General features: G+C 35.6%; 2 protein-coding genes across 4 annotated transcripts in view; one reads left to right on the forward strand and one right to left on the reverse strand.

Moving 5' to 3' along the window:
• The window catches only part of Rhag (Rh associated glycoprotein), a 27,798-nt gene extending 22,859 nt beyond the window's left edge, over positions 1-4,939 (reverse strand). Inside the window, exon 1 of the mRNA XM_052192420.1 lies at positions 4,690-4,939. Within this exon, the coding sequence (XP_052048380.1) occupies positions 4,690-4,876 (187 nt within the window). The 5' untranslated portion in view covers positions 4,877-4,939. The remainder of the gene's footprint in view (positions 1-4,689) is intronic.
• Positions 4,940-6,028: 1,089 nt separating this feature from the next.
• The window catches only part of Crisp2 (cysteine rich secretory protein 2), a 40,322-nt gene continuing 31,135 nt past the window's right edge, over positions 6,029-15,215 (forward strand). For 2 of the 3 annotated variants that reach the window (XM_052192488.1, XM_052192489.1), the window contains exons 1-2: positions 6,029-6,220; positions 14,544-14,767. The gene's annotated coding sequence lies outside the window, so the exon portion shown is untranslated. Of the gene's footprint in view, positions 6,221-14,543; positions 14,768-14,798; positions 15,035-15,215 lie in introns of those variants that run through there. The other variant, XM_052192490.1, reaches the window with a different exon arrangement.

The following is a 15,215-nucleotide window of genomic DNA, read 5'->3' on the forward strand; positions in this document are numbered from 1 at the left end:
GAAGTATTTGGTTGCATATACTACCACGTAACTAATTCCAAAATTGTAATTTTCTATATATCTATCCTTAATGCCTTTTAAATTTTAAATAATAATTTATCTTATTTTCTCTTTCCTCCTTTGTCCCTGTCTATTTTATCCTCTGTCTGTCTGTCTGTCTGTCTGTCTATCTATCTATCTATCTATCTATCTATCTACTTACCTACCTACCTATCTACCTATGTATCTATCATCAATTAATTACCCTCACCCCATGTGCCATGTGTGTGTGTGTGTGTATGCCAAAGCATGCAAGTAGATGTCAGAAGTCAATTTGTAGGAGTCATTTTTCTCTTCCATATGGGCATGGAAATCAGTTGTTAGACATGGTAGGCAACCTACCTAATGCAGCCATGTTACTTTTTCATATTTAGTTAGAATTCTCCTGTAAGGCCAATGTTCACTGTCTTTCCTTTATTGAAAATTCCAAGTTTTTCATTTAGTCCTCTTTCAATTTCCACTATCATCTTACTTTCTGTTCATTGCTTATGTACTGATCTTTCAAAAGAAAGTGAATAGTCTCTGAATAAATGTAGGAATAAATTCCTACATGGTAATTTGAAACCATATTTTAAATATTTGGCTAGTCTGAAAAGTCAGAATAATTCTGAGTGCTGTGTAAATTCTTTGGAGCTTTATACCTTCAGTGTTTACGAAAAGGAGGGGTTGTAATTGATTGATGATAGGTGATGGATAGATATATAGATTATAGACAGGCATTTGAGTGCCTGAAAGACCTGCTCAGACAGTCTGAGAAAGCAAAACTATTATCATCACAATTTAAGAGTGTTTCTTTCACTACATCATTGTTTCTACATATGGTAAAGATCTTAACATGTAGGCTTCTGTGTCTTTAGTGGAAAGAAAGCAAATTTACCAAGTTGTCAGATTATTCGTGAAGATTTCTGTAATGAAGTAGTAAATATTACTAACTTCATAAACTAATGACTCTCTCCTATATGTCATTTTAATGTCTTGTGTAAATAAGTATGATGATAATCTGTTTAATGCAAATATGTGTAACACACTCCTGAAATGTAACGACAGAAGAAACATACTTCATTTTGTGATTGTTGAGCTCTGAGCTGAATTAGCATCTACTGAAATGGGAGCTAAATATTATATTAAAAGAGACTATCCTGTGACTTACAATTCTTCCTTGAGTACTTAGCAGGTATTTTCTATAAATGAATAAATGATGGCTACCATTTCAATGAATAAAGTTGAGTTTTATTGCTGTTTTCTTAGGAAACCGTTCAAGTTCCTTGAAAAACTAGAATCCTAAATACAAATTTAGAGATTTGTATCAATTACTTTAAACTTATTGATTACCTATGACGTCTCAAGGACTTCTTAGTGAAATTGTTGGTGATAGAAATAAGAAATAAGTAAATATATATTTTACAATGAGGTATGTCAACATTTATATATTGAGTCACTTTCATATTTCAAAAAAAGTCATATTTCAAAAGAACAATGTATAAAAATACAGAATGTTCAAAATTACCCATGGGTCCTTTATCCAGTCAAAGTGAGGGTAAAAAAAAAATAGTAAAGTACAAAAAGATCCTTGGTGTGGTTTAAGTGTCAATTAGGCAATAATGCCCTGACGTTTTCAGAGTTGATGAATACAGTGACCAATCCACAACGGCCTATGTCTTTCAAATCAAGCTTTCATTGTACTGTTTCCAAGTTTGACTTATCAGTTTATGTCCCTTTGCAGAGTATCTTAGAAGCCAAATTTACAGAATATACACTATTACAAACTAGCATTTCAGAAACATGACATTTCAGCTGTGTAAAACACTTCTATGGTGTTTCTAGGAATATGTGTAAATTCAAGAGTTATGTGATGTCACATTCTATTACTAAAACATCCTAATGTACAAGTCAGAGGAGAAGAAAATAACACCCCCATCTGTGCGTGCACTTTACTAACTAAGCAAGTTGCCACCTTACTTCACATGTTTGTGAGAGGGCTGGAGAGATGGTTCAGTGGTTAAGAGCACTGACTGCTCTTCCAGAGGTTCGGAGTTCAATTCCCTGCAACCACATGGTGGCTCACAACAATCTGTAATAGAATCTGATTCCCAGAAACTCAGAAGTTTTCAGCACTCTGACTGAGAGCTATACAGGTACTTACTAGGTCTAAGGAAATTCAGCCTTTTCTGCCTTAAAATCCTAGCACTGGCACAGTGTGACATACCAGGTAAGCATCCAAATGTTTGTTGATTTGATGTGAATATTGTTTTACCAAAATGAACATTGATGACTTATTTTCTAATGAGTGGTACTTAAGCATAAAATTTCTAAGGGCTATTTGAACTCTAGACAAAATATATGCCCCAAATCATGCAGTGTCTCAGACCATTCTATAAATTTTTTCAGCAAGGGTCATGTAGCTCTTAGAACTTGTTAGGATGTGCATCATTCATAGAAAATGCATATTGCATGTTGGACAAGAAATTACAAAGACTGACCCCCCAAGATAATTTAGACAATTTTAGCTATTAGAACCTAACACACACACACACAGACACACACACACACACACACTCACCCCTCCCACTGAGACAAATACTTTGTGAAGGCACAGACTATGTCCATTTTTCTCTATTTACTGTCTAGTTCCTAAAGCTTAAAAATTCTTTACAAAATCAGAAGAATAATGACTATTTTCTTATAATACTAAAAAATTCTATGATCTAGTCAAATGACATGAATGTTGTAATTGTTAATATGTCTTTTAAAAATAACATTCTCTGATATAATTGCTATATATAAAATATATTATATACATATTAGGGTATAAATGTTCCATGTTCATGAAAATCAAGTCCAATTAATATACCCATTTCCTTTACATAGTTATATTTATATACATGTGTGTAGTGAGATTTAATATGCATGGGCTTAGAAAACTGTAAGAATAAGATACAATATTAACTTCCATTGGTAGCCTGTACACTAAAAGCCAGAAATTAATCATCTATTATTAAGCTAGGGAATAATTAACGTTTTGTTACTTTTTCCATCTTGCTTTTTGCCTCATTTTAAGCTGAAATTTTGCTTATAATCTTTGACAACAGGCTTAATATTTCAGCTTAAATCATGGATGTTATTAGGTTCTTAAACTCTTTATATAATTTTATTTTAATAACATTAATCTTAGAGATTATTTTTGCCAGTTTGTTCTTTCTTTATACTATCATGCATCCACTTGCTCCCTATCCACTTGCATAGAGAGTGGTGTCTCACTATAATGAAGTTGAAATTGTTTTACTTTGAATAGAGTTTTATAGTGCATTCTTAACATTTAAAATATTTTTTCAATGGATGAATGACTAAAACTACTATATATACTGGCATAAAAATTGAAAATAATTCTTTTTTTTATTTGTCTCTAAATTGGAAAGTATAAAATGTAATCAAGGGTACTATTAGATATTTATAAAGTATAACGGTATCTGGGTTCAGAATGTGGCCCATGATGCTAACTCCACCCTTAATTTTGCTAAGTCATCCTTGGTCATATCTCATAAATGAGAAAGCTTACATTGTATGTACTCCTGAAAAACATAGACATGAAAGCATTGTTCTAATATAAACAGGTGTTGGAAACAATATTAACAATTGCAATTTTAAATACCTTAAATGTTTGAGCTTCATTTAAAAATGTAGAAATAATTGTCTATTGTTATCTCTCTTGGAAGATGAGCTAATGATGGCATCAGGCTCATGACAATCCCTTAGAAAGCGGTCCTTAATATATATTAGCAATATCATAGTCTGAGTCTCTGAATTGGAAGCTCAGTTGTTCTTTTCCTTCTGTTTCTATTCTCAGTGAAGGCTTCTACTTTTTAAATTAAATGTTCACCACTAGCAATTAAATAAACTATCTATTTTCATAGTATTACAAAGCACAGAATACATAAATTGACGCTCCATTAACTTTATTCTTCAGCCTAAATATCTTTTCTCATATCTAATTGAATCATGAAAATTATCAGCTTTTTAAGATTTTTATATAATTTTTTAAATAGCATTAATCTTAGAGAGAGTTTTTGGCAGTGTGTTCCTTATACTGTCTTGCATTCACTTGCTCCCATGTGCAGTAGACAGTGGTGTCTCACTATAGTGAGGCTGTAATTGTTTTACCTTTGGATAAATTTTCATACTGCATTCTTGCAATTTAAAGTATTTATTCATTCAGGATTCAAGGTAAAATTCTGGCTCCCCTGTCTTCACTCCATTTTACCTTTATCTTTATCATAGAGCATTTGCCTTTGGCTCCTTTGTTTGAGGATAGTGATCAACACCTTTTTTTTTACCGAATGTGCAAAGAAACTCAAAAAGACAAAGACAGTTATTTAGTGTTAAGAATGCAATGAAATAAAATCAGAATAAATTATATTAATTTTGAGCTCATTATTCTCTTATTTGAACAAACACAGATTTTGTTTAAACACTTTCACTCTAGACAGAATACAAGAATGTCCTATGGGGAACATATAATACCCATGACACTAATAAAAATCAGACAATTCTATCAGTACCTCAAAATGTAATAATAAATATTATCATATTTACATCTTTACAGAAAGACCTTGAAGAAGCCAAAAGTGTATAAGAAGTAAATTGCTTACTCACAGGGATACAGCTGAAAAAATTGGTCCTTTTCTGCTGAACTTGAGGTATTACCCTGTTGGGAAGCATTCTGCCTGGAAGTGTTCTGCTGGGAAGCATTCTGTGGTGTTTCATATTCAACAAATAATCCAAATAAAACAATCATAGCAACTTCCAGGCTTATGGCCATGAGAGGAAATTTGAACGTCATGACTGCGGCAAAGGACAGAGTTGCAATGAGGGCTTAACAGGCTGTGTAGTGTTGATAAGAGCAGAGGACTGCTCTGTGTGTGGAATTAGGTGGCACACACAGAGTTCAAAGCAGCCCAGGAAGTTAAAATGCTCCACCCAATGAAAATGTTAAATTCTGTCATGTAATTATTTTGAATGTTGAGGAATATATTGTGCAGATTGGCAGAGGCTAATGTCTCATACAATGTAGAATGTAGGAAACCAAAAGATATGCCGTATAAATGTTTAGATTCAATCTCCACTTCTTCAGTGCTTATTAAGCACTAAATACTCTACTAGGCTCTGTAAAGGATGTAGATTTGAACAAAATATATAATGGGCTTACCTGTTTCCTTGAAAAAATTGGGACTTTATTTGAGAAGGTATAAATATAAGCAAAAGGTTGTAGGAAAGCAAATAAGGGATTAAATAATATTTACATTATATATTTAAGATGATCAGAAGAGTTCAAAGTTCTCATCAAAGTTAGTGGGACAGTAGCCGACAGTTTTACATCCTAAACTGAAGGCAGAGAGAGAGAGGTATTGAACCTTTAACAATCTCAAAGCCCACCCCAGTGACATGCCTCCTTTAACAAGGCTGATATCAACAAAGCCACACCTCCTAATCCTTCCCAAACAATTTCACTAACCGGGGACCAAACATTTAGATATGAGTCCATTTTGGGCTATTCTCATTCCAATTACCACATACTAATTTACACAAATGTCAATACATAGGATGGAAAAATGTATTAGAATGTATATTTTCAACCTATAATGGACGAGAATGAATTTAATAAGAAATACCTGATCTATTATCTTGTCAAATGCTATCAATGAATTGATATGTAGTCCTGAACTATCATGTGAATGGGAGACTTTTCCCCTGACCTAGGATTTTTCTTTCAGTAGATTATATTTGTGTTTTGAGAATATAAAGATAACAATTGAATAAATTTAGTCTTTTAATCCAGTTTCAAAAACTTCTATGCAAAATATGGAGGAAATGCAAATGTCTGATAGATCATTTATAGTCTACAACCTGCCAACTGTTTTTGTTTTGTTTTGTTTTGTTCTGTTTTGTGTTTTACAAAGCACAGTTTGGGATGCCCAAAGATGGCTTACTGGGCAAAGCACTTGCTTTGCTCCACAATCTTTCATTCAGTCCTAAATGGAATGTCTTCGTCAGATATCTTCCTTCAAAGCTCAGGGATCTATGGAGAAGAGAAGACAGAAAGTTCGTAAGAACTGGAGGTGGTGGATGACTTCAAGAGACAGTAGCATGCATCTTCACCAGGACTGATGGAAACAGGAACTCACAGGTAGGAGACAATATGTGTAAGACTTGTACAGGTTGAAAATACACAAAAATCTCAACATTGAGGAGAAGTGAGCACGAAGTTCACACCTAACCATGAAGACACTTCCAATTGAAACATTCTGGGAAAGGGAAAATCAGATTTTCCCCACAATGGTTTGTCAGTGAATCAACCACACTCCAGGGCAGGCCTCATGCCCAGGAATAGTTGGCCAACCAAAACCAGACTCCATGTGTTTTTTATTTTTATGAGCTTTTTGTTCTGTCTTTGTTTCGGTATTTTTATTTTACTTGTTTGTTGTTTTGATTTTCATTTCCCTTTTTTTCTTTACTTTTGGAGAGAAAGGGGAAAGATAAAGAAATATAGAGAAATCCAGATGAGAGACAACATGAAGCTGAGGGGAGATAGGGAGGTAGTCTCTGGAGAATCTAAGAGGAGTTGAGGGAGGGAAATGTAATCAATATATATTGCATGACTTTTTAAGTAAAGTATTTTAAAAAAAGAGATACTGGAAAAACAAGCAAGCAACCAACCAAACATACATCAAACTCACCTGTTAGCTTCTGGGGACAAGATTCTGTCTCTTTTGCATGCTGCATGCCTAATACCAATACTGTACTTAACAGTATAAAAATCACCAGTATCATTAAGAAAAGATGAACTGGGAAGGAATTGAAGAAGAAGGGATTAGGAGCAGTCCAAATGGTGTGACTAAGGGAAGAGTGGTAGCCTAATTTTAATTCAACATTTCTGTATATGTGTATGTATATATGTTTATACAGTATATACATATACTGCTATATGCCCCATAATTTAATGTCATAAATGAAATACTGTAGCATCTTAGCAGTAACTTGGATATGTAGGCTCTGTCACTGTTCCAACAACAAGGGCTTGTCCTCCCTATTTCCATGCCTGGAGTAAAACTGCTCACTGAGCTCAAATCAGGATGCCTGGAAGGACCTGAAATCTGGCTGCAGGTAAGGAGGATATGTGGTTCAGGACACACTGATTGCCTTTTCCAAAAGTCTCTCTCTGAAGATGTAAAGAGAGCCAAGCTGGAGGCCTGGGGTGTACTTCAGTGCCACATCTTCTGAAGCACAGGCTAGTTCTCTTCTGATCCCTTTTAATTAGAGAGGCAAAGCTGCCAACTATCATAAATTTAATAGCCAGTTTTCCAGCTAGGTAAAGGCTAGGCTTCACCTGCTATGAGGCTTTAGGAAAATGAGAGAATTACTTTGTCCCAATTGATGGAAACTGTATTAACAGCTGCTGTTGGAAATTTAATTTTCTTTTGCATATTCCTATCAATAAATTAGGTTTGAATTAGCACCATCACAACCTTAGAACCCTCTCTTACTGTGCCACAAGTGTATGGAGTTTTCATTTGAGTGATTGTAGATTTGTTGAAGAGTCGCAAAGACACCAGATAATTTCATGTCATCTTTCACTCAGCTTTTCCTACTAATCTCTAACATGGCATTATAATTACGATAGTATAGTTATATAAGAACAGAATTACACTCAGATAACACTTTTAGTAAACTCTAGATTTTTTTCCTATCACCTTTTTATTCTTTTTTTTTCTCCAGAGTGAAAACCAGAGTTTCAAGTTTTATCAATTCTTCAAGAATTTCATACAATGTATTTTATTGCATTAGCCAACCCACCCCCCCACCCCTAATTAAATTCCCCCTGATCTTCTAGTTCCTCACCCCACTCATCGTTGGGCACTCTTCTTTTTTTGTGATTTGTGTTCTGCATGTGTTTCTGGGTGTGGGTATGTCCAGTGGCATGTGATTAGATTAGAGAGACTACAAAGAGGCATTTGAGGCTCCTCTCATGGAGACAGTTCTTCAGTCTCTGCTTGCCTTTGATCACTCTTATATATGTAAAGAGTAAAATTCTAGACATTCTATAGGATGTGCCCCTCCCACCCCAAGTTGGGGATTACCTTACATTTTTTCACAATTAGTGTAGGTTTATGGGAGTTTGGCTTGGGTGAGGTAAAGTGCCCTTTTCATCACATGACAGCAGAAGAAACATCATAACATTTGCACAGTCCCACTGATACTTACTCAAATTACTTTGTTAAAGTAGAAAGAAGTTTTGTCTTAAAAATAGTCTGGTTTCACAACCTTTTTCAGAAAGGGTTATGTCTCAACAAGTACATTCTTGAATAATAACATACCAAGAATGTTCACTATTCTAAATTAAAGGATAAAGCGGAGGAACAATTAGAGAACAAGAAGGTGGTGGAGATGGAGGGCAGGCATGGACACTTGTTTCTGGCTTCCAGAGATACCCATCTGATTAGAAGCCTGGCCGTTGGCTCATGGGAGTATTCAGCTTACGTGAAAGGGAAGGCACGCTCTGCAGAGGTGGCCTTGTACAAGCTGCTTTTCAAAGATAAGAGTGGAACTGAAGAGCTTCCTGGAAAACACCAGTCTTTACTTTTGTTCCTTCTGAAATTTAGTTTCATTTTTTTTAAACCACATTTCTCAATGTGTCTCAGTTTGCTGAGCCTAGGCTTTGGAATGGCTTAGGTATTTGATAGCTTTGTTAACAGCTGTATCAGCTGATACCTGTGGGGCTCTTTGTTTTTGCTAGTCCTTAAAGCAGATAAGGCTGCTGCTGGGCTGCTGCTGAAGGGTTGCTGGAGTCTAATGCCAGCTTGATGACTCCAGTACCCCATTTCAAAAGCAAATCATTCTCATTTTAAAATTCTTCACTTTTTTTTTCTGGATAATTGAATTTGGTACTTTTCTATCAAGTGTTTCAGGTATTATATCACAGGAACACCAATAATTGTGTGTGGCAATAGTTTGACATTCATATTTCTGGTCTCCTGCTATATATTTACATACCAGTATGTTTTCACATACATATACCTTGTTTGATAATATAAAGCTACAGCATTTTTCTATATCCATTAAGTTTATTCTTTTTTCCCAGTCTGATCTTGACTCATAAGCTCTGATCGTCCTGTTCAGGTTCTTCAGTAACTCAGGTCACAGGTCTATATTATGACGTCTATCATTGCATGTTTATATGAATCAAACCCAGGGGGCATGGTAGGCAGTCAAATTGTGCTATATCACCTGTTCAAGGTTTTATGAGTTAATAAATTAGCCATAGAGTTTAGAATTACAGTCTTACCTTTCAATTTTGAAAGATGATAAAATTATACCTTAATGTGAATAACCACTATGTATTGATATTTTAGTAGGAAGCGGCCAAATGGGCTAAGGATATAGATCAATTGATATAGAACTGAGCTAGCACGCACAAAGACATAAATTTGAGCCCAGAGAGACTAAGCTTCACTCCATACCATCATGCTGTAATCCCAGCACAAAGTAGAGGCAGAAAGATCAGAAGTTCAGTTACTTACTGAGTTCAAACCTGAAGTGCCCAATGGGCTTTCTCCAACAAATGAGAAAACCTAAAAATGTTTCTGTTCTATTCACTATAGCAAGAAAACAGATCCAAACTAGTAGTCTCTCAACATATAAATAGATATTGAAACTGCTATATGTACAAAGTGGAATACTATTCAGCTCTAAAAAATGAAATAACCAAAATTTTAAGGGAAAGGGATAGGTTTAGAAAGTATATTATTAAGTGAGGCTGTGCAATCTCAGAAATATCTCCATGTACAGATGTGAGACTATAACAATTTGTTTAAACAAATGTGTATGTGGGCAGTGCAACTTGTGGAAATGAGAAGAGAGGACAACTATTAGCTGATAAAGGAAGACTGAATGCGAATGATGAACCCTTCAATTATAATGGAGGATAAAAAGCTAACTGTTGGTCTCATTTTAACTGTCATGGAGTTTTCCCCTATGGTGAAATATAAATACATAAAATATATATTTGATAGTAAATACATAAAATCCAATGTGAAGCTTCAGAATGGCTAACTGAATTTTGTAGAGATTTGTAGTTTTTGGATCTGGTTAAATTCATGTCATGATCTTTTTTTGAAAGTTCTCACATGCACAAACACACATATCCCCTACGCATAGCAAACAACTTTATATCTCACTGTAGATATTTTGGGAAGATTACAAGTCAATGGTTAAAAGTCCCATTTTGAAGCTTTATGCATTCAACCTGAAGGAAAGGCTACTTTGGACTGTTCAGTATCTAACAGGGTTGAGAATGGTAGCCCTTGCATCCAGACAGCATAGCCCAACTGCAACCTTCATGCTATAAGTGAACTTGCATAGGTCCTAGTTTCTGTCCATGGGTTTTTCTTCTAATAGTTGGAGATGACACTACTGTATAATGTCAAAATTATTTAGAGCAAACACCACATTATTGGTGTATTTCAAGTCTTGATGATATACTAGATACAGTCACTTTAATTATTAGTCTTACATTTGTCATATTGATTTATTCATAGCCAAGACTATTTTGAAGAAATTTTAAATTTGCTTTCAGGTTGTGATCCACATTCCCTATTCTTCATTCACTTGAATTCTGTCTTTGGTCAGTTGAATTCTTTGACCCACAGTTTGCAGAATTTAACGGGTCTCTATGCCAATGTAGCAGTGACATAACACTGCATACTTTAGTAGATCATTCTTCCTGTTTTTGGCCTTTGTTTGATTATGTGAGTTTTCCCCATATCTTTCCAAATGATTCTACCTCTTCCTCAGAGAAGAGGAAATGTCTTCTACTGACTTGCTATTTACCTCCAGCATTGCTGAGGACTTCCCAGGTACCGACAGAAAGATCCATGAGCAGTTGTCTCTCCTGATATATTTGGAGAGATGCCCAGACCCAGTGCAGCACTTCTTACCCTGAGAAGACTGCCAGGGATTAATTAGAGGATCTGACATTGAACTCAGAGTGTTTTTATAAGTCAGAACCATAAGATTATATCCACACAGACATTATTTCTGGGGTAAAAAAAGAAATTGTGATCATCCATACTTTCCAACTCTTACATGCTTTCCGTTCTCTAGAATTCCAGACCGTGTAAATATAGGTTTCCAGCTCTATAATGGTATCATGTATGAGTTTCATCTTGTGGAACAGCATTTTAATTCAATTAGAAAATACTTGGTTATACTTCCATGACATTCATGCTGCTATTACACCAGTGGGCACATCTTGAGTTTGGTAGATACAGAAGGTTGGGGATGAATCTAGAAACAGTTGGAGGAGGGAGTGAATTTGATCAAATTACAGTGCATGAAATTACAAAGAACTAATATGAATTAAAAATAAATTGCTTCATGGTAAATAAGAATCTAAATGACTTTCAATCTGTGTTCTTAAACACTATTCTGAATCCAATAAGTCCCTTTTTTGTACACTTTTGCACATAGGGAAAAGAAGATAAGCAACAGGTTTCTAAGTATAAACAACTTGGCGATTCCTATTTATGCTTGTGTTTCTTTTTGATCACTTGGGTCTCACTAGGCAGCCCAGGCTTTGAACTCTAAATGATGGTTCTGCCTTTACCTGCCCAGATCTGGGATGCCACGTGTGTATTATCAAGACAGGCTGCTGCTAGCTTTTCTAAGGAGACCCTTTCAAACTTTCACTGAATTATTATTATGGTTAAAGAAGTTTTTAATTCATCATGGATTAAGTTTGGTGGAATGCATCTCTTTATTTTGTTCTGATCTAATTCAGCTTCTCAATGCATTGGTATTTGACTTTGCTTGTTTTGTCTTCAACTTCCAGTTTTAAGGATAAGGTCATAACATTCCACTACGATTAACTGATCCATCCACTTTGAGGCCTCTGATGAACAGCTTAAAATCTTGTGTTCTGATTTAGAAATGACTGCAGTTGAGAAGAGAGACTATGTCTCCACACCCCTGTACAGTGCCCACAGCCAGGAAGGAGCATGCTAATGAACACATTCCAAGTTATTAAAATTATACATTATTATAGACACAACTTCATTAACGTTTTTGGCATGGGTTGAATGATTAATTTAGACATACCAGCTAATTACTAAAAAAAACACTGTAATAAACTGTATTAAGCAAACCAGCTGAATGTTTCAACACAGGGTCATCGGTCTTTGACTCACTTTTCTTGCCAGAGGCTATCTGGCAGATGAAAAGCAGCTTTGAGAAGCAGGGATTAGTGGAGAAGACATTGGCCTTGGCCTAGGTACAAGGAAAAAAGGCCAAGAGGAGAGATGGAGGGAGAGAGGGAAGAAAAAGAAAAGCAAAAGAAAAACACAATATGAAAAACAAACTAACAAAATAATCAGAAAAAGAGCCAAACAACAATGCAAGAAACACATATAGATGCGGAGACACGCACATTCTCACACAGAGAAATCTCATAAAAAAAAGAAATTTGGAAGCCATAATATACAATCAAAAGACCTGTAAGGTAAAGGAATGCTTAGCTACAGACAAAAACACAATCATTTATTTATTTATTTATTTATTTATTTATTTATTTATTTATATTTATATGAGTACACTGCAGCTGTCTTCAGATACGCACCAGAAGAGGGCATCTGATCCCATTACAGATGGTTGTGAGCCACCAAGTGGTTGCTGGGAATTGAACTCAGGATCTCTGGAAGAGCAGTCAGTGCTCCTAACCACTGAACCATCACTCCAGATCCAAAACTACAATCTTAAAAATCATTTATTTTTTACTTATTATGTACTTAATATAGTCAAAACCTTCAGCAAGGTGTGGATATATTTTTGTAGTCTTTTAAACTTGGTTTCTGACCTTATATTCTAAAGTTCAGATGCAAGGAAACATTTACATTCCTGTGTGATGATTTTCTTTCAGGCAAAGCTCTTTACTTTCTAGGTCAGTAACAGATCATTGTCTCTTAAATAGACTCAGGCCCTTTTCTATACTTCTCTTGGGAACCATTCTTATAATTCATAGACAATTATCTGTCATTTCTATGTTTCTAAGGTCTATTATCTCTGAAAACACATTTTATATTATTAATAATTAATAACATGTCCATTTCTTAGAATACACAAAAACTCTGAGGCAGTAGTTCTTGTCCTGTTGGTTGTGACTTCTTGGGTGTTCTTGAAGAATCATTTTCCAGGGTTCACATATCAGATGTCTTGCATATCAGATATTTAGATTATGATTCATAACAGTAACAAAATTAAAGTTATGAAGTAGCAATGAAGCAATTTTATGGTTGTGGGTGACCATAGCATGTGATATTATCATTCAGTAAAACTATAGTATAGAAAACTATAGTAAGACTAAACTATAGTAAAACTATAGTATAGAAAACCAACCACTACTGTAAGGGCAGACATCATATTTTATTTCTTCTCATGACTTCCTAATATGTCACAGCATCTGCTTTGTAGTGTCGATTCAGCTGAAGTTTGATAACTTTGAAGCCATAATGAGGGAAGAAAGAAAATGGAACCAAATTTGGGAGACAACACAATACCGACATAATTATTATATAACCAGATCACAAATTGAGAATCTTTGGTTATATGTTAAAGAAGCCTTTTGTTGGGTCCCATAGTGAATAACCTCTAATAACCAAATGGCAGAGGGAAACATGTATACCATGAGCAGCTGTAACAACACTGGCCAAGAAAGCATACATAAAAGGTTTCTTTGCCTAACTGTGCTCAGGGATGATTATGGCTTTATGAAGTGGTCTGGGTGATTATGATATTGCTTGGAATAAGCTGTCTTCTCTTGTATTATGATTAGACTTTATATCACTACTATATTATCACATAACTATCATATTGATCTAGATGTCAAATTCATCAATGGGTGAGGGAACTTAATTGGAGATCTTCAATCTAACTTTTCCGTTCAGCAGTGAGCTAACCAGCCCCCTTTATCCACCACATCTATCATTTATAGTCCAGCTGTGTAGACCACACAATGTCCATTAATGAAGGAAAGTTCGACCTGAGTGTAGATACTTTTGGTCAGGAAATTCAGGTATTAAAAAGCTGATCCAGGTATCTTTCTTTAATTTTCTGACCACTAAACTTCTGTGAAACAAAGATAACCAGGAAGAGTTTATAAACACAAAACCAAAAATGCTTACTCTTTGAAAATGGATATAGTGTTGCCATCACACTGCCAGGATTCTGAAAATTTAAGAAAGCCTTTGAGTAAGACTTTCCTGATTTTCATTTCAATTTTGAAGCTCATTCACTCAGACATTCTGGAAAGGGAGCGCCTGCTTCTCTATCCACCTCCCTGGACATTCAAACAGCTTATATATTTCCTTTCCTCTCTTCTAAGTTCTCTGTCGTGTAAACAGACATTGACTCCAGCAACCCTCACATATGGCGAAAACAAATTATAACTTCGTATTTTACAGGGATAAATATACAAGAACTTCTCCGTGGTATCCTGCACAGTAGTGGTTGAAGGAGGGGTGGAGAGATTCTATGCCGAGGAAGAACTTTGACAGAATAAAGCCTCGTGACACCGCCCCCACGTGGCGGCAGGAGGCGGTTATCATCGTCTGCAGGAGGGGAGGGGCAGCAAGCGCCCTCTCTGGCTCCTTCCTGACAGCATGAAGACCTGTGCTGTGGAACCAGCGTAAATATTAGGGCGGGCTGGGAGAGTGGATGTGACCAGGGTTGAGAAAATGAGTGAAGGAAGTGCAGAGAAAGATGTGAGGTGTGAGGTTAGGGGCTGTCAGCAGATCTTGGAACAACTGTTAGTTCACTTTTCGTAGCAAGAAACCACTAGAGACTTTCTTTGACCTTAAAAAAGAAATTGTCCTGTGTGTACGATTTCTACTGAGTCACAGAAGAAGCTTGAAGCCATTTCAAAGTCTGATTTTGCCGCAGTCAAACGAAAAATGTCAGTCTTTTATTGGGTGGGTGTGCCCTTACCAGACTACATTAGTTAGAGCTAGGTCATTATTATCTCTTCCAAACTACTTCCTGTCATTGATCTTCTAGAATAGAAAATGTGAAGTTATATTGATCAGACACCAATGCATGCATTGTTGGAGTTAAAGACAACAGCTTTTGAAACATGG

The sequence above is a fragment of the Apodemus sylvaticus genome, chromosome 9, assembly GCF_947179515.1.
Source record: "Apodemus sylvaticus chromosome 9, mApoSyl1.1, whole genome shotgun sequence".
In the NCBI taxonomy this organism is placed as follows: Eukaryota; Metazoa; Chordata; class Mammalia; order Rodentia; family Muridae; genus Apodemus; species Apodemus sylvaticus.